Here is a 19,964-nt window from a genome sequence, read left to right on the forward strand (position 1 = left end):
TTTCATTAACAGAATTTTACATAACACCGCTTCCTTTACCCCTGTCAGTTCTATCTGGCAAATAACACTCTAACATATACTTGTCATTAATTCATCACAGAGAGGTAATACAGTACATGTGTAAAATCACACATTTTGTTGTTGAAATGACTGCTAATAAGGAGTGGGAAACAGAGGATAGGATCCTATCAGCAGATTAGGGCCATGGAAGATATAGCTCTACACCCCAACCTGTCAGTGTGTTTCTAACGCATTACAGTGCCCAAGAATATTTATTCTAGTATCAAGTCGAAGGATTCTACCTCAAGTCAAGGATGTACTTTAGTGTCTTCTGGGTGGGGCTGCAATATTGCAGAATCAAGCCCTGTAAAAGACGGACATTTGTCTCCTAGGAGCTTGCTTAAGACCTGCTGTATGAGCTTTAGAGGGTAGCTCTGGATCACTCCTGACCTAAGCTGTAATCAAAGCAATGACCTGGAGGCGAAGGGCTCAATATCCTGTTACAAATCTCATTAGTCACTGGCTAAGCTGTCTAGTCCCTATCACTAGCCAATTTTGTTCTCTACTCAAAAGGATATAAAAGCATCATCTGTTCTCTGAGAAATGAGAATTCAAATTACATCTGAGAAAAAAAGAGATAGTCTGGAATAATTTGATGGTGGAGATGATAAATTCTCAGTTACAGAAATGTACATCTTGAATAGTGGGGTATTTTTCATTCTGTTTCCCTTATTTTGTTTGAACGTATTACTTCCTCCAGGAAGGAAGTTTAATCTTTACACCCAAAGAACTCTTTGTCTGGCTCCCACAGGTAAATGATGAGTCAGGAAGGCTACCAGCAGAAACTGCACTGCATGAACTTGAAGGTTCTTCCCTAGCTCTTCCTTCCCTCCTCTACTAGTTCCCCAGTCACACTTTTTATTGCACAGTACAAACTAAATTCTTGGTCAAACTCTTAGCTGGTGCACACTGGCATTGCTGAGACTAACTAATACCAGCTTAGGTTCTTGGCCAAAACCAATTAATTTAACTTTTAGAATTAGAATGAGTTTAAATTGTACTGGCTTTTGGTTCTGTTTATTCTTTTTTTTTTAAAAACCTAATAGGAAAGGAATGGGCATAAGACACAATTTAATTACTTTGGAAAGGATTACTCTTAAGTCATAAGTGAGAAAGATTATACTCCTGTCTTTAATCTACTTCATAATGCTCCCATTTCTTTATAAAATCTCGGGTGACTATGTCCATGGCATGGGTGTAAATCCAATCATGAGGCAAAATCCTGGTTCTGCTGAAGGTACTGGGTTCTGCTGCTGACTTCCATCAAAACATAATTTTAACTCTATCTTCTGAAAAGTAAAGTGGTAATTGTAAGTGAAGACAGTTTCTGCTATTCAGTAATACTTAGAGTGGAAATTAGATATGTCACTATTTGCCCTTAGTTATTTTGGTTCTTCTTATTTCTTGGGTGTCTGTGGAAAATAATTACAATAACTACACTGATTCTGGTGGTCCAAACCTACTCTTTAAAGGTGACAGTTCCATATGGGGCCCAAGTTAATCTACAAGTTGTTGTTCAAGCTACTAGAATTAGTACTGTTGTTCAAGTTGTTCTACAGCTACTAGAATTTGTTTTTCCCCACTACAAGAAGTCACTTCTTCCTGGAATTTGGTTTTAGCAGTGGGGAAAACAGCAGTACCTGAGTGCATGATTTCTGGCCAAGCTGGGCTGACGCTCCTGAAGCATCTCGAAAATGTTGGGTTGGCGTAGAAATGCAACAATCTTGTCATTGTAAGCTGAAAAAGGAAAAGGAAAACAAACACAGAGGCTTAATTAACCATTGAAGGGGCCTGGCCACATCATCATGACTGTGCAGGGGTACGCTGACTGCACTGCCAGTGAGGCACAGGGCAACATGAAGCAGTGCATGTGGTTGATGAGAAATTCTAAAAAGCATCTTTGTGAGCGCTGCTTTGAAAAGAAAAGAGAAATTTGGCTTACCCAGAGGTAATGTCTCATGGTGGTGCTGGTTTCGAATAGCTGTTACGAGACTATTGCCTGGTCTGGCCAATAGAGTAACTCCTCTGTTCCGAGAAACTTCAGAGGCCTACAACATCAGAGGAAAAGGGAAGATGGGCAAACTGACCATTAGCAGCACATCAGTCAGTAAATAGTTTTCTCACCTTTACTTTTGTGATTTTCAGAACGGCCTATGAGGCTGACTACTGACTAAAGTACAGAAAGTCTTAGCATAACCTAACTTGCATAAACAGAAATAGAAGTCAAATCGTATACATTCAAAAAAGAACATCATCTGAAGAGTTTATTAGAAGGAGTAGTAAGAAGGAAATTTATCACTCCTACTTAACTGAGGAACGTAAAGAAAACCACTGTCCTAAACACAACATTTAGTGAATGGAATCTCTTCAAGAAGGCAGATACATTAAAATGTGGGAAAACACTTAGATATGAGGGTATCAAAAGCCATACAGTGAGGTCTGGCAACCCGTCTTCAGTAAGTCATGGCTTGCTAGGTAACTGTTTGTAGACTTGTGCAAGCTCAGGGGAATCCACCTCTCTCGTGTGTGTTCCTCCACAACGTGGCCATGGTGAAGTCAATAGAGGAGTACCGCTACAAAATGAGTGCAAGGACATCCTGTACCAGGACAAGATGCATATGAATTCCAATTGCCGTTCCATTGGGCTGATGGCTGCTCCTTTCTCATTGCACAAATTGTAGTACTTGGCAACCACTTCAGGAAGAAATTGCCCCTACTCCAATATTTTAAATGCTTAGCTCTGCGTCCAAGCAAATGGTGCCAACTCACTTTCAGTGGTACGGCCAAACGCCAGGTCTTCCAACTGGATATAAATGAAAACTGAGAAGCTAAATGTGACTGGCAAGTTGCCTTTGGAGCACATAAAGCATAAAACGTTCATATGTAACAAGATACCAGTCAATACACTTGATATGTGTGAACACACAGGTTAAACAATGAAAAATCTTAATGATTCTAATTAAACATACTGTAATTGAAACACAAAACTGCTGTGAAAGTGCATGGTGAATATTTCGCTCCTTCATTCTCTTATGATTTCACTTGCACCCCTTTTATATTGGTATGCATCTGCTGACTCCAAGAGAGTTATCCCAGTGTCAGGGAAAACAGTCAAGCCCGCAGTATTTAATGGACTGATGTGCTAACCATGGTCCAACCCTTCTCACCTTTAAAACCAAGAAGAACTTTCAAGCAGGCCATACACAAGTCACTAAGTCCCTCTGTGCTGTGCTAAATCTTCTGCCTTTGTCTCCTTCTCACACCTCCATGGGTCGACTGACACCGCAAGTTTGCTTCAGGCTTAGGCAGCTTTTGCCCTGTGAGCCAGGCATCCATCCTGACAGGCACCGTGTGGCCTTTATGGCATTCACTCTATGCTATGGAAGAAGGAGGCAGCTTAGGTGAAAGAGGTGCCCTATAATCCATTGCCACAGTGGGCATAAAGCCCTTCTGGGAAGAGTCGTTTCTTGGGCAGCGTAGTCAACACCACGCTCTAGTGTGTGATCAGCTGTTAGCAAGTACGTGTGGGATGGTGCCAAGGCATCGTGTTGTGCTCAGCTTCTCCACTTCCATATCTCTCCTCATGCCCTTGTAGAACAGGCTTGCATGTGAGGACAGATTGTGGGTGAGCCTATTTTTAAGGGTGGTCTCTGACTCATGATTGGCAAAGACAAATCCTGCGCCCTTGTTGCTACACATAGATTTACTGAATAGAAGGTAGGAAGGGGGAAAAGGAGGTGTAACAGAGGAGTTAAATCCCCATCTCCCATAAAAATTAGCACCAGCTGGTATTTGCTTGTCACTTGGGAACTGCATGGTATTTCTGCCCAGCTTGCGACTAGGTTCTCCCCTTGCTCATGTTACCTGACTGTGGTTTTTTCTTTTTTTTCTTTTGGCTAGCTTTCCAGTGCTGCTGAGTTGTGTGCCTGAACATATTTCTCTTGAAGCAAGAATTCTGAAATGAAATGTGTCTAGAGCCCATGAAGGGAAACCATCGCTTCCCCCTTCCCTTCTTCCCAATTCTGGTTTAACAGTTAAAGTCATCTCCATTGTAAGAATCCGGTTCCGTAAGCACCTTAAAATAATAAACTGCACACTCTGTGGCGTTTCATCACCATCATCAGGCATTGCTCATGCTGTGCTTGGATCATGGTCTTCACACATTTACACCTCTAAACAATTTTTCTCGGCAACACAACAGGAAAATTCCCAGCCTTCTAATTAACTTCCGTTTTGCTAACACTCCTCTTTCCAATCTTTTAGCTAATATAGTAAAATTGATTGCTCCAATTCAGCATTTAATCACAATCACCTTGTCTACTTTGACTTTCTAATTGAATCATTTAATTTAGATTAGTACACTATTCTCTAATTAAAAAAAAAAAAAAAGAATGACCTCTCTAACGATTTAGTGACTTGGTTCATGTAGTGCAGGGTAATCTGACAGATTTATGGCAGGGTTTAACAGCTTTGCAATTGATCCTGGGATGCTGCAACCAGAGTGGAGTCCAGACTATCACAGGAGCCTTTCAGTGATATAATACCCTTTCACGGATTTTGCATCATTGCTGAATTTGAGAGGCTCCTGCCTGTTTGAGTCCTGCTGCTAGCTTGTTGTGGTTTGGGTCAGTAAGGAGATTTATATACTGCTACAATCCAGCACCTCCTCTGCTTTTCTTGCTAACCAGAAACTCTTGCCTCTCCATTTATGGATGCCTGCTTCTTTCTTCTTTTCGTCTTCAAAATCTCTGCCCTGTAATCATACACGTTGATTTCCACTGCAGATGGAAAGTCCCTCAAAGGAAATGGAAAGTGCTTCTGACCTGTTCTGTTTACAGCAGTGGCAGAAGGAAATGAAGCACTTAGTGACCTATCTTCTTTTAGCTACTGATGGCCAGTATAGCTACCTGAACTTTTCTTTCAAAAATCAGGTAGCCAAGAGTAGCATCAACCACCGTTTTCCTGTAAAAGATCGATGTACTTACAGAAGTGCTTACTGAACGATCTGTGGCATTTTTGTCAAATTAATATATAATACCATTTAATATCAAGAATCTACTCAGGTGGACATCAAATGCTTTTACAGAGGTTCTTCATTCAGGAGAACATATCAACATGAAAGAAAGGATAAATATTACAGAATAAGTTATGAAATAGATGCTTTCTTTCTTGGAAGAGGGAAATGGAGTCAGATTTCCTGTTTTTTAAAACAGCCCACCATATACAGATTAAGTTGAAAAGGGCAGTTTTAATCTCTGCTTGGCCTGTTAATAATTGGGGAAAGCCATGAATAAAAGTACTTGGAAGCAACAGCCAGCCTTCTATGGAAGCTATGCAATTGCTATTTCTATTCTCTACTGAGAATCAATTTTCAATGTCATAAAGCAAAGAAAACTGCCATATTTTAGAAAGCATATTTTTATGTTCCAATTTCATGAGGGAGTTTTAAAAGTACATTTGAAATACTAAAAATCAATTCTTCATTAGTATTGCAAGGTATTCTGTTCAACACCGTAGATTATTAGGCAGGAATCAAGGCCACATTTTGAGGAGCCAAAAGGATTTAGAAGATTCATGGATATCACAGAAGGGAGTGCAGGAGATCATCGTTTTTACTTCAACACTACAACCTATTCACTGTACTGCCTCTGGCCAGGGAGCTCAGAAACTTGTTGGTGACTAAGACAAAACTGGCTTTTGCACTATGTTTTGGCCTGAAAGTATGAAGAAACGGAGAACCAAAACCTACGTAAACATCAGTTCCTATAGTTAACTATTCTCACTGAATTTCAGCCCTTCCTTATCTTAATTGAATTGGTTTGACTTCTACTACAAATACTTAGCTCTTGTAATGCCTGTCCTCTCCTAGATTAAATAGATCTTTCTACTAATTTTCTAAGAATTCCATTTGCTTTTTTGTCCACTGTTGAGTACTGAGATGACAATTTCTTTGAACCATAATAATTTCTTTACGGTGACTCAGCTAAGAGCCATTGCTGAGTGTGTGAAGCTGGGGTACTACTTTTTTCCCCACTTTGGGCTCATCTGCCTATGATTTTTGTCTGCAATTTCCTCAACTGATTACTCAGTGTCACAAAGTCCCTGGGAAGTCCACACAACACTCTGGCAACTTGTTTTGGCACGTGGGCAGGATGCCAGGTATGTGTGCCAAAGCAGGGGGTAGAGTTTTTGCTGTCATTACTCTGGATCTTTTCTATACCCTCTCTGGAACCTGCAAGCAATCATGACTGAAGCTGCACTGTTCTGCTCTTCTTCAGGCTCATCTGACATGTGTACATATGTTCAAAACTGGTGGTTGTCTGTCTTGGTCTTTCATACTGTCCTGGTGACAGATTCCAGAGGCCACATGACCTGCTCTGCAAGGAAACCAGTTGGGCTGCAGACAGCTGACACATGGCCAGGACAAAGCCCCAGGTGTGTTCCTACAGACATGAATTACTGGACAAAAGCACATCCAAATACACTTGGACGAAATGGCACAAAACATGCGGCTCTTAATAAATGGGCTGAGTTGCAAACGGTTGAAACTTTTCCTCGTAAATGGTGGGCTTTCGGGCGCCGATCCAACATCCTTAGAAATGAATGGGAGTCCTTCCAGTGAAGCAGCAGATACTTCCAGAGGGGAAGCTACTGACTATGACAAGGGTGCAGAAGCACTGCGGGACCTGGGCCGCCAAGACTGTGAGAGGAAGGTGCCAGCACTGATGCTCCGGAGACAGAAGGCCCCGTTTCATTGGCTCATCATGCCATATCAGTGGCCTCAATGAATAATTTACAATTTCTCCAGAGAATCATGACTCAGAAGTATTCAATGCTTTTCACTCTCTTCCCTGAACTTGATATTTTGGGTTTATTGCAAATTGTACTTTGCCAGCCTTGCCAGCACTTGCAAAACGAAGTGTATTTTTTGGGCTGGGTCACCTGATTTGTTCAGCAGTGTTTCTGACCCTGACGTAGTGAATTTATCAGCAAGCCCCAGGCAAGCATGGGCCCAAATATGAACCATCATGCAGGTGACTTTCACATTCATGTCCAAAATTCAGTCACAATAGCAACACTAAACTGCAGGCTGTTGGCAGAGGGAAGTTCCTAAGTTGGTGGGAAAATATAATTGAAACAGATCCATTGATACACTTCTGTCTTCAGAAAATATGTTGCTATATTCATCCAAGATGGGGAAAACCTACTCAAGCTACTCATCCCTGGTCTGCCTTTGGTCCAGAATCACTGACCTCACACCCTAGTCAGCTCCTGATCCCAACCCCATTTGGCAGTGGGAGGTGTTCAGACTTGTCATGCTGCAATAAATTTTAATGTTAATTTCACAAGCATTTCCCCGGATGTTTTTCTGGAAGAGGAAGATCCTTCGGCCATAATTAATCTCTACTCCTATTCAGCGTCAATCTTTACAAATCTTCAACCGTATGGATTTGCTATATGGAGAATGTGATTGCTGGTACTTTTTCCTCCTTAAATCCACAACACAAACCCAAGATTTATGCTTCTATCAATCCTGCCCATGGCCCTCGGTGATAAAAATCACTCCCATGAAACACAGGAAAGATGTTTAATGTGATTGAAAGCCAGGGAAGCAAACCTCAACACACATTACTACACTACTGCTAGGGAGTATACCTTTCTGGAGCACAGTGCCACAGTGGGGAATGAAGAAACATATGAGGCTGCTGAAGTATCAGGCTATAAAAATAACAAACGACTTGACTTTACTTAAACAAGACTAGGATGTCAAATATAGATTCTTCTTTTAAAATCTATTTTGTCATCATTTCACTTTGGTTATTTAGTTTTACTTGTTCATTATTTTATTACGAAAACTGTCAAAATATAAACCTTTGTTACCAGCAAGCTATAAGATAAACCCTTCAGAAAGAAAAAAAAAAAAAAATCCTAATTTCCTTTGGAAGACAAATATCCACAAGACACTCTGTTTAGATGCTTTTCAAAGATAAGAAGTGTTTTTAATTCTACACAGAAGATTGCTGTCAAAAGTAACTGTATTGATACTAGCACAGTTACCTCTCCAGCGCTGTAGCTACGAAGTCGCTGAAGATGTTGCCTGTGAGTCAGGTGATTAGGGAGACGACCATTCTGCAGCGGGATCCTGGGATCTATGAAAGTGGTAGCACGGCTATTGTGGTCAACGAAGAAAGACTGAAACACACAGGAACAAAGTTTTTTTGTAAGACGACTGCTAACACTGTGATGGTATTGTGGGATCATAAAGTGAAAACCACTGGCAATTGTGTTTAGGTACAGTCCATGGAATATATCTGCAAACAACAGAGCTCTCTTAGTCGAAGCTAGAACAGCTCTTGGAAAATATCTGGTCAAAATCATGTGTAATGGCCATGAAGTAAACAAGACAGAAGAGAATAAAATTACAGGGGAGCACTGCTTTAGCCTGTTTCGTGGTTCCAGAAGTCACTCAGCAAAGCTTCATTGGAGGCAGAGACACTAAGCCAAATTTTGCAGTCATGACAGATCTAAACTCTGGCTTAAACTTCTTTGTTAGTCCAGTGCTGCATTGGCCATGGCGTGATACTCCACAAAAAGCTAGAGGGTCACCACTCTGCTTCAAAACATTTGTTCTTGAAGCTTTTTTCTGCTTCTGAAATAACTCTGCTTGCTGCTTTTGTTGTTTAAACCAAACCTTCACCAATTTTGAGTCAAGAAGGAAGGAATCCTTAGTAATCATGTAACCTGATGTGCCATGTTATACAGGTTATTGGTTTTGTTGGCACTCTTACCTTGCCCTGCTGGTCAGTTTTTATCTCCCAGCCACGCGGAAGTTCCAGTCGGGTATCAGCAAACATGTTGATAAAATTTACCAGGTCTCTGTTGTGCTGATAGCGCTCAAAATTACGAGCATCTCTACGGATCTTTAGAATCATATGCTTCAAGCAGGTACTATTAGTGAAGACTCGATAGGCACTCTATGAGATGGAAAACAGAAGTGAGGAAAACCAGTTCTGATGTCAAAACAACAAATTTGGTTATCTCATGGGATACATGCCCAAAGATCTGAAACAAATCCTGTTAGAGTCAAGAATCATTTCCGTCTCATCATTTTGATTTGAATGACTACTTCACACGAACACCCAGAATTAAGAAATACAATCTGGAAAGTGAAACATCCCATACATTATGCACAGTTAGCTTGTGCATAAACTGCCTTTCTAATGCACTCCAAAAAGACGGACAGCCAAACCACCACGCACTCAACATGCACGTAGCTGTGCCTATTTCATTGCTTTCATCGGTCAACAAAAACACTGTTTGTGTGACGGCATGATGCCAGAGAGATGCAAAGACAGCCGTGAACGTGTATTTATGCTATAATTCAAATCAAGATGCATGTGATAGGATTCAGGAACTTAAGAGTTCAATGCAGATGTCTACATCCAAGCTCGTTATCTTATTTATGGTCGCTTTATAGCCACAGGACAGAAACAGACACTTTCAATTGTCTGTTTTTGGAAGATATGAATCGTTTCCTGGAACTGAATGGTTGTTTCTGCAAGGACCACAAAGCATGTCAGATGGAGACATTTTCATGACTCAGATGCTAACGCCACCCCTCAGGCAGCTAGCTGTATCTCACAATGGGCATTAAATACACCTCTTAGAGTGATGTACCCTGATGCAGTTCTGAGTGAGTTAGTGCTAATCTGGTTGCAGAATCGGGGCCAAAGTGAACTACATCTGTTGCCACAGTGTGTTCAATGATAGAGCACCACAAAATACACTTGTGGTGACAACACTTCTTCTAATCCAGAGGCTATTCTTGGGATCTTTTACTTCATAGAATCATAGAATCATAGAATGGTTAGGGCTGGAAGGGACCTTCAAAGGTCATCTAGTCCAACCCCCCTGCAAGGAACAGGGATATCTCCAACTAGATCAGGTTGCTCAGGGCCTTGTCCAACCTGGCCTTGAACGTCTCAAAAAGCTCCTCAAGATAGGGTAGGAAACTTTACAAAAATATGCAACCCCTCTGACCATTTCACTAGAGAGAAAATGAATGCATTGGTTCTGCTGGTCAGCCCAAAGGATGTAATTACTCACCAGAATAAGGAAGGATCACTGGAGAACTCATGTCTCCAGTAAAGCGAGCCTCAGTGAGCACAGCTGTAATCTGTCCAGAGAATCTGACCCAACAGCTTTGAATTCTCAATTTCTGTGTACTTTTAATATATTTTAACTACTATAATGCAATAAAGCATTTACAAGTATTATCTTTATTATGTAAGGATTTATCATGGTGGTAGCGCTGAGAAGAGAATACTCCCTGCAGCACAGGGTCCCTAATTATGGCAAGGGTTGGTAAACGTTATGAAATTACAGAGATATGATCTCTGCTCTGAAGATACGACCCAGTTATAATTCAGGAAAACTTCATGGTCACAAATTGCTAAGATCCCAGCCTACTCCATGAGAGAAGTTGTATTTTGATCTAATGTGTATTTTGATCAATGACTGTCTGAGTATCTCTTAGCTTCAACTAGGGAAACAAAAACTGTAAAGTAGTTTTACACCTTTATGGAAATAAAATATCTAAAAAACGAGAGTCTTTTCCTTTTAATTCTAACTGCTGGATAATATTTTCCAATCTCAACTTCATTGGCATAATTAATAGCTCGAAATTTTAATAGGGGCTTGTGGTTAAAATATTACAACCATGTCAAGCCAAAAGTTATGCGGGCCATTATTTCTGTACAAATGGAATCTGTATGACCATTTGACAGATGTTTCAATGGATTATTCTGGCTCTCATATTAGAGACAGCTTTATAAGCTTAAACTGAAGGCCTCTCTTGGCTTTTTTTATTTCAGTGAGAAATAAAATTGGGATTCAGTCTCTCGTGAGCTGTTCCTTTACGCTGCTATGGAATCAGTTACTCATTTTGCAAACAACTATGCCGAATGAAAATGATATTGCTTCCAGCTATAAATCATCATACATCACCCTGTCAATGGAAGAAATTATGTGCACTCCATAATCTAGTTCAGGTAATATGTCAGATGAGTTAACATATCCCTTCCTCTGCAGGATTTCATGGGCAATAATCTCTGGCAGACACTTGGGAGATGGACAGCTGGCTTCAACCTGCAAAGTATCACAGCCAAAACTTGATGTCTGTAGTTAGCTAAAGACCTGGGCTGGGGCAACTCCTGAAGTGTTTTAATTTCTTTTCCTTTCAAAAAGAAAGGTCATCTCTACCCAGAAAAGGATGACTTTCCAAATATTCAGAAGTCATGTGTAGATGCCTAGCTGAAATACATTCAAGATATGGAAAACTAGGACTGCATCTCCTTGTGAGACTTCTATCTGCTTCCTCCTGGTTGACCTGACATTGCATTTTTTTCACTCCACACCAGGTTTGAAAGAAAACATGCAGATTTACTGTATTAATGGGAAAAAAAAGAGTTATTTGAATTTTGAAAATTCATTTTCATTCTTGCTTTTTCCAAAATAGCTGCACTGACTCAAGTCAGTATTTTTTTCACTGCATTGTGCCCACCTGTTTCTTGGGAGTGCAAACTGCATAAGGCAATATTTTTTTCCCTCTGTTTCCCTGAGATTTGTTTGTATCTGAGTTAAGATTTCTCAAGAACATGGCTCGAAAGGCAACAGCCTCACTCCCTGCAGCAACAGACAACAGAATCAACCAAGCCAAAACCAAGGATTTCTGCTCATTCTGGAAGGATGACATTAATGAGCTTCTCTGTACCAGGGAACTCCTTGTGTGAGGCAGAATCTCATCAACAGTCTCCTTGGAGAAGCCTACCTGTACTGTCCCCAACCTGGTCTGGTGCTCAGAAAGGACAACCGAGGCCCGTGCCACACATTTCAAATTCAGTGTGCATTCTCCCTGAAGCGCTGGGGTGCAGCATTTGGATTCACAAATCAGTAGCGTGAGGGAGCAAATCATAATTACTTACATAGTTTGCATGCAGCACAGTGAAGAACTCAGGATTGGTGATGAACTTCACAGCTGGAGACTGCAGCAACAAGGTGATTTTTTGAGAATTCACAGGAGAAAGGGAACCTTCTCTCCTAATCTCTGGACAAAAAAAAAAGCAGTACAATCCTATTAACATAGTGGCAAGAGCAGTCTATTATTTAACCTTTAATGAAAGGCTGCAAAAATGATGGTATAAAAAAGTCACCATCCTGCCCAATGCACCTACCTTCTTTGCGCTTCCAAGACAAGCCTGCTGGCAAAGTGGCAGATGTTCTCCTTATGGTTAGTGGTACAGTACTTACAGTGGCAGGGGAGGAGCTGGATGGTTTTCTGTACTGGATGTTATAAAACTCTGTGTCAGATCTACTGTTGTCTCTACATGTCAATGTGACCATAGCAGTTTTTACCAGCTGATGGTTTGATTCAATACTGTCACCCAGGTCTTGACTGGTTCCCCCACTGCTGATTTTGGAGAGATCTGATTTCCCAACCCAGCCTGAGGGATTCACCAGGAGAAAATATTTGGAAGCAAGATGGGGTTAAGGAAGCCCCTTGCTCAGCCACTCACATCCATGTTTACCCTTTACTTGTAAATGCATTATTGTTGGCAAGTCCATGGTTTTGGGGACTTGTACGGTAAAGAAAACAAAAACAGACACAAAGGGACTATTTTTAATCTGTATCATGAAGCACAGGAGCAGAACTGAGGTTGAGAATGTAAATTCCGTAGAGGCGGGAACTCCTTGACCTTCCACAGACACCGGAAAAGTGCTTCCTACCATGGAATTACAGTTTGAGTGTGCAGTTCTGATGTTTTCAAATACAAGACAACTTTTATTTGCAGTCCAAGGAAATTGGATGCAGATGTCATCAACAGAATAAATACAGATACCCTTTTTTTTTTTTCTTATCAACTATCACTTTTTTTTCCTTCCTGCTAGACACATCATACTATTCTATCCACTTAAAACTGCAGTCTAGATCCATTGCTGAAGTTAAATTGATTTATACTCACCTAGAATCTGGATTAATGTGCCTAAATTGTATTCCTTCTGACATTTTTCATTTAAATTAAAAGGCAAATAGCAAATGTATCATCCTGCAGCTTTTTCTTATTCTAGTGTGGTTTACACCACCCTTGATCTTTTAATTCTCAGCATTTTACATAATATTGACTTTTTATCCTAAAAGCAAAGCAATTATCTACAGCAAAAAATAATTCCTAATAACCTAAGATGACATATATCATACTCATTAGCTCTTCGGGGTTAAAACGAAAAAGTGAATGTTACGTAATAAACTGACCTAAATACTGGTAGCAATTCCTATTAAATTACTATTTCATTATGTAGGCTATGATAGTAGATGATTATACATATTACAAGTAATGACTACATTACTTGTAACTTAAATACTAATAATACAATGTGTACCTCATTTCCATTTCAGCTGCTAGCAGAGAGGACTGGGTTCTCCCTACAAGACCCTGTGCAGATAAAGGGCTCCCATAAATGGAAATATAAAGGATTGCAAAGAAGCTTTGAATATCAAACATTAAACATTCTTGGTCAAAATCGATTTTCAAGCTAAAAACACCTACTGGATCGGGAAAACAAACAAGCAAAATTGAGTATTTTTCTAAGCTTGCTAAAAAAAAAAAGTAAGTTCACTATTTCTCTGTGTAATTCTTCCTATTCAACATGGGACATGAAGAAAATTCAAGCAGACATCGTGTTGGTTCTTTCCCTTTGCCAATGGTATTTACAGAGGGATGGCAAAAGGATGATAAGAAGTCAGATTTACTTCCAGCAGACAACAGAGAACACAAAGATAGGTAGAGATGAGAATGATCCAAAGGAAGAGAACTGGTTGTTCATTTTGGTGGTGCAAGTTCTCACATAAAGCAGACGATAGTTATATTTGCATGTCCACAAGTTGCATAGTGGGCACTAGTCTGACTGCTGGTGTTTCTTACCTGAAACAAACACTTAGGCTATGGTATCATAAATGTTTTAAGAAAATATTAATATGACTACCACCAAAAAGAGTAGAAGAGTTCCCTGCCATCCCGGGTAAACATTCTCCTCTTCTCCTTTGTAGTGGAGAATAATGTCATTCTTGTCTGGTCATCTAATGAGCCAGATGAAAAAACCAATCTGGCTAAAACCAACATTCAGTATAAGAAACAAGGTTATTTTTCAGGCAGAGCAGTTCTCTGCTCTGGTATGGGGTCCTGTCACATAAGTCAGTGATGAGCAAAAACAGAGCTGTGCCTCATCAGTGGCAGCACACACTTAGATCAGCTCAAAGCTATCACAAAACTGCAGCTTTAAAAACACAAGTTTTTCACACTCGATGCCAGGGCCACCGCAGGTGTGACCACATGGGCAAATGTGGCAGTGCAGAAGCCATGCCCAGAGAGAATAAACTGCAACGTCTCAAGATAAATATCACACTGCAGCAAAAATGAGACAGCGCTGGTTTTGCAGCTACTAAGGTGAATAAAAACCTCATACCTTTTCCATTTTAATTTTAGATAGCCCTTTACTAAAGTAAAAATGCTTTGTCTGTCTTAGCAATTGTTAAAAAAGAACTGAGGCCCCTTGTATCTAGCTTTGTACCTGTAGCTTTGGGTCTAAAACCTGTAGCTTCAAGTCTAAACCTCTTTTCTTTTAATTAGTTTTTGCAGCTCAGTGTAATAAAGTTCCAGTCCCCCGTGGAACTGCAGTTTTCCCCAGAACTGAATGCCATCAGTGAGTGGCACTGAACATGGCACTCAGTAGGTTTTTTTCCCATACCTGAGGTTGGCTGGGAAGGCTCTGCCTCAGAGTCACTTCCTCCTCCGGTGGGAACTCTCTCCACCCTGTTGTTTACTACAGCATCATCTTCAGTCCGCTCTGTTGCAATAGTTCGCTGGATATTTTGGTATCTACACACATTCAGAGAAAGGAACAACATACTTTAGTTAACAGAAGAGCTTTCTAGTGCTTTTCACCTTAACAATCAGCACTGGTTTTGAATTATTTCAATACCTCTGTCTTCAGCATATGACAGAGTAAGGGCACGCCCAACTCTTCAACTGATGCAGCTACGCACAGTTGGGCCAACCATTACTCTGCAAATATGGCATTTTGCACTGACTAACAAATAGGTATAGAGGGTGCAAAGCAAGGAAGACTCAAAGATCAAATTTAGAGAGGTATTTAGGCTATGGGTTATCACTAGGCTTCCCTTAAAACATCTGGAACCTAAAACAACTGTACATAGAATCATGGTTCCCCCTCTCATTTAGTCTTATGGTAGCAGAACAAATGAAGTAAGGATCAACCTTGTGGTGAACTGAGTAACCTTCAGTCTTTCTTATGACACTATTGGATGCACATGCTCAAACCTAAAAAGGCAAAGCCTATTAAGAGCATTCACAAAACATTTATTACGATACTGCATGGCCAGCAGTTGGGAATACTTCCATTTTGGTAGGCAATATGGAATGTAAATTAGTAGGCAGTGTGACCTCAGAGAGCTACAATCTAATTGATATGACAGCTATAGAAAAGTAGAGTAGTGTGTAACACAAGAGCTGAGTGAACAGTGTAGGGATGCAAGTGCTATGTCCATTTTTGGAATTCAATGGGATTGGGTATTTAGCTTGAGTGGCAACTAGTTGCAGAACAAGGAAGAGGAAACCATGTAGCGATAAGCAAACAACAGCGAGGAGAATGAGAGAATAAAATTCTGAATAAAAACCTGCGAATGCCTTTAAAAAAATCTATAATATCATTTCCATACTAATCATGGAACTAATTGACACATTAGTTGATGTCAATGGGACTGATCATGGTCTCAGGGATGGGCCCAATCCTAAATCCTTTACCAGATCAGGAACAAAGAACATACCTGGCTGTGGGAATAACCTGGAGTGTTTTGAACTTGCACTACATGAAACAAATTCTGGTTAACTTGTTCACTCACATAGACAGATGAGCAAGATGAGAGATCAAGACTACTTTGGTTCTACTGGCAAGCTATGAATACATGTCATATATTGAATAAGAAAATGTATTTTATATAAAAAATGAGAAAAAAAGGAAAATGTAAGGAGAAAGAGAAAGAAAGAAGCAGAAAGAAAAGGAAAGAAAGAAAATAGGTTCTCTTGATTATTTTAATTAGCTTTTACTAATATTTTTAGTAAATATTAGTATTTACTAATACTAATATTTTTAATATTTTTAATCCTTATTAAAAATATTAAATCCTTTATATTTTTAATCCACCCCAATATTTTTAATCCTTATTTCTGGATTGCATTTCTGTATGTATGTATATTAAACAGGATGACTTTATTGCCTGCGTTTAATCCGAAGTGCATTGTTTGTCTCTCATTTTCCTGATTTACACTCTTTTCCTTCCTCAGCTCAAGTCTGACTTATGAATTTTACTTACTTTCTCCGTATTTGTTAATGCACACTTTATTCCAAATTAGTCAGGAGTTAGTTCCTCAAAGCGACACAGGATCATTAAAGACAAGCACTTAGGATTTGGCTTTTACATTTCTCAGCAGACAGCATCTCCAGTAGCTCAATGCAACCCAATCTTGGGCAGAAGAGTCAGAGATAATTAAGGAAAATAATTAAAGTTTCAACAGATTTATGCTAAATTTTCACAGTACTATGTGTGTCCCCCAGTACTCAGTCACTGGAAGCTACATTTAGTGTATATTTTGACAGTTCAATAAACAGCATCTTTAGAAGTTTTTTTTAAAAAATCAAGGGTTCTGTGTTTAAGTAAACATCCATCTTTACAAGGAAATTCTAATAGCAGGTTTTGCAACAGCATGAATTTACTGCACTTTTAAACCCTCTGTTTTAGATTCACATTTTACATTTTTATTCACTTGACTGCAGGCAACTGAATGAACTTTCCATTCCAGTACTGGAGGAGTTTTACAACACCCACATGCAACAGCAAGGGGAAAAAAAAAGTAGTTGTTCATATAATCAAAGGATATAAGCACACATATAAAAAAGCCTTGTAGCTTCTATTTAATTAGATGGTAGAAAATCCCTATTGGCAAACCTGAAGGAGTAACACTAGTAGTATGCCAACAAAAGGCTACGCTTTTTTTTTTGGATCTCAATACTATAAAATCATCTTATATAAATACCAGAAAATGCCAAAGTAATTGGAGAAAACATTGAAAGTGCAAAAGTTATGGGAATGCCTCTGGAAATTTCAGTCGCCTTTCAAACTAATTTGTCAAAGAAATGGAGGTTTAGAAATACCACACTGTGGCTGTCTTAATTATTTCAATTATAATTTCTTATGTTACTTATTACCTTTTCAATTAGTACAAAGACAAATCTAGATATGCATATGGTGCAAAGGGTCTTTCCAACAGAGCTTGAACAACAAGGGCTGTTATCCGCTTTGCTAACAATAAGCAAGTCAGGTAGTGCTGTAGAAAATGAGCAAGAGTCTTCCAAATTAGAAGTATGGTTGGAGTTTGCCCAACACCTGGATTCCAGTTTTGCATTCCCTGCATCCTCAAGTGGCTAGTACAGCTAATGGGAAGCTCAGAGCACAGAAGGAAAGCCGGACAAGGCTATGGGTTTTTTTTTTTTTTTCAAGCTGAATTTCCAAAGCTTTGTGGTTTTGGCTGGGCTGGAAATACCAAGCTTTCTTATAATATTTTGGTCTTTCCATTCCCTTCCACAAATGAAACCAGGAAGCCAAAAAGGGAGTAGATTGGTTTAAAAAGAAAAAATCACTTAGCAGTTTGAAAAAACTTGGCGAGTTGAGTCCAAATTTTGTCTGAGATTAGAGCAAAAGTTCAGGCTGCTGCTAATTCTATCAGCAAGGTCTATGTTTGCTGTTGCATCACTTAAAATGATTCTCAGGTGTGTTTGCTGAAGAACATTTCAAATAATAAAGCTTGAAATACAGCGAAACAGTATTTTTAAAATGAGTGCTTAAAGCAAAGTCTGATCCTCCACAGTGCTGGTAATAACTACTCATGAAGAGTGGTTTTCCTCAAAATCCTGAAATCTGGAGACAAGAAATATTTGAAATGAGCTTTAAGACAACAATAATTCTAAAAATTACAACAGCCAGGTTGAAAATACAGAAGTGACTTGCCACTGGACAAACGCTCAGATATTCAGTATGAATCTCTTTTACTAGAATCTTAGGAAACGTTCCCAAACTTGGGAACTACAGGAGAACTCCACATTCAACTTCTCAAATCAAGTGAAATCTTTGGCAGAGAGTAGAGAAACATCAGCTTCCAAGCCATGACAGCTCATGCTACTAAGATGAAAAGTGCTTAGTCTCCAATGGGACACACGTAAGGAGAGACAAGCCACTGCTGAAAACCCTCTTATACTTCTCACTTTGTAATTGGAAATGTGAATACTAAAAATAGAGGGATTCAAAGAACGTCAGTTCTATTAACTGTCCATTCCCAACCTAAACCAGTGATAATCAAGTCATAACCAAGAAAGCCAGGCAGCCTACATGAAAACGTGGAAGAATAAAGTTTGAAGCAAGGAAGCCACAAAGACAACGCCTACCCTTCAGTTTCTGCTGAGAGAGCTGGTTTAATGATTAACCTGCATTAACTAACAGAGTGGTAAATTCCTACGAAAACTCTGACAAGAACTTATTCCTTTCCTGGTTGTGCTGCATTTACATGAGTTGAACTTTCAAAAAAACCCACCACCAACAAAAAAAGCTGATGTATGTCCACAATAGAGCTTTCTGTGGCAGATAACTTTCTTAAGTGTCAGGCAAACAGTCTGAGCTTTGACATGGCCCAAATCCCTCTTAAAGACAAATGCTAAATGGCAGAGCAGTCATGCAAAGCCCTTGGAAGAATCTACATTAAACATTCACTTTCTTTAGGGTTTTTTTAACATTAACGTGATAGCTTGACACATTCTGAGGAAAGCTATAATGAAAACAAATACTAAGCACGTTCTTTCACTTCTGTAAACCGTAACACGTTATGAAATGCTATCCAAAATAATTAATTTTGGTGAAAAAAGGGAGAAATTCTTCATGAGTGTGTTAATGGGGTCAACTTAAGTTGCAAAATAACCACTTTAAGAAGTCTGGTTTGCTCTCCACAAGTTACATTAACTTTCTAGTTGCTGTCATTCAGGGCCCAGTTCTCCTTACACACAATAACTCCAGAACTATTATGCGCTCCAAAAAGAGCACTTTGAAACTCTGCATCCTTCTCTCAGCCACAGAAAAAAAGACCATAAAACTTTTGCAGCATTTTACATGCTATAACAGGTTGCCCAGAGAGGTGGTGGATGCTCCATCCCTGGAGACGTTCAAGGCCAGGTTGGACGAGGCCCTGAGCAACCTGATCTAGTTGGAGATATCCCTGTTCCTTGCAGGGGGGTTGGACTAGATGACCTTTGAAGGTCCCTTCCAGCCCTAACCATTCTATGATTCTATGATTCTATAATTAGAATATAATTTCAGTTTTGGTTGTCTTTTTCTAGAAACCATATCATTACAGTAAGCAGGGACTTAAAAAAAACCCTTTTCTGAAGTAAAAAAGGAAGATTTCTGACCAACTGTTTATTTTTTCTCTTTCCTCTTAAATTCAGTCTGAAAAGCAAGCGTGAGAGGGAAATGATAAACAAATCTAGGCGTGGACTAGTCAAACAAAGGGAAAATATGCACCACGTTAAGAGATATCTCAGTCAGCTCAGAATGAACAGATGGATTTACAGGATCCAATGCAACACTAAGCAGATCTGTCTCCATCTAGAAATGTGTACAGACCTATTAGAGCAGTGCTCAGCCCTGGAAAAGGAGATAGACCTTTCCAAAAGGCCTAATTAGCTTGAGCAGAAGTGCCACAGTGATATGGCAACGCTATTTC

The 19,964-nt window shown here is 39.6% G+C and overlaps 1 protein-coding gene across 1 annotated transcript in view; it reads right to left on the reverse strand.

Annotated features, from left to right (window-relative positions):
• Positions 1-19,964, reverse strand: part of HECW1 (HECT, C2 and WW domain containing E3 ubiquitin protein ligase 1) — a 179,665-nt gene that overhangs the window by 44,138 nt on the left and 115,563 nt on the right. The window contains 6 exon segments of the mRNA XM_086614549.1: positions 1,701-1,797; positions 2,003-2,108; positions 8,119-8,253; positions 8,850-9,035; positions 12,045-12,166; positions 14,866-14,996. Of these exon segments, the coding sequence (XP_086470675.1) occupies positions 1,701-1,797; positions 2,003-2,108; positions 8,119-8,253; positions 8,850-9,035; positions 12,045-12,166; positions 14,866-14,996 (777 nt within the window).

This window comes from Tauraco erythrolophus, chromosome 7, assembly GCF_009769465.1.
Source record: "Tauraco erythrolophus isolate bTauEry1 chromosome 7, bTauEry1.pri, whole genome shotgun sequence".
Taxonomy (NCBI): domain Eukaryota; kingdom Metazoa; phylum Chordata; class Aves; order Musophagiformes; family Musophagidae; genus Tauraco; species Tauraco erythrolophus.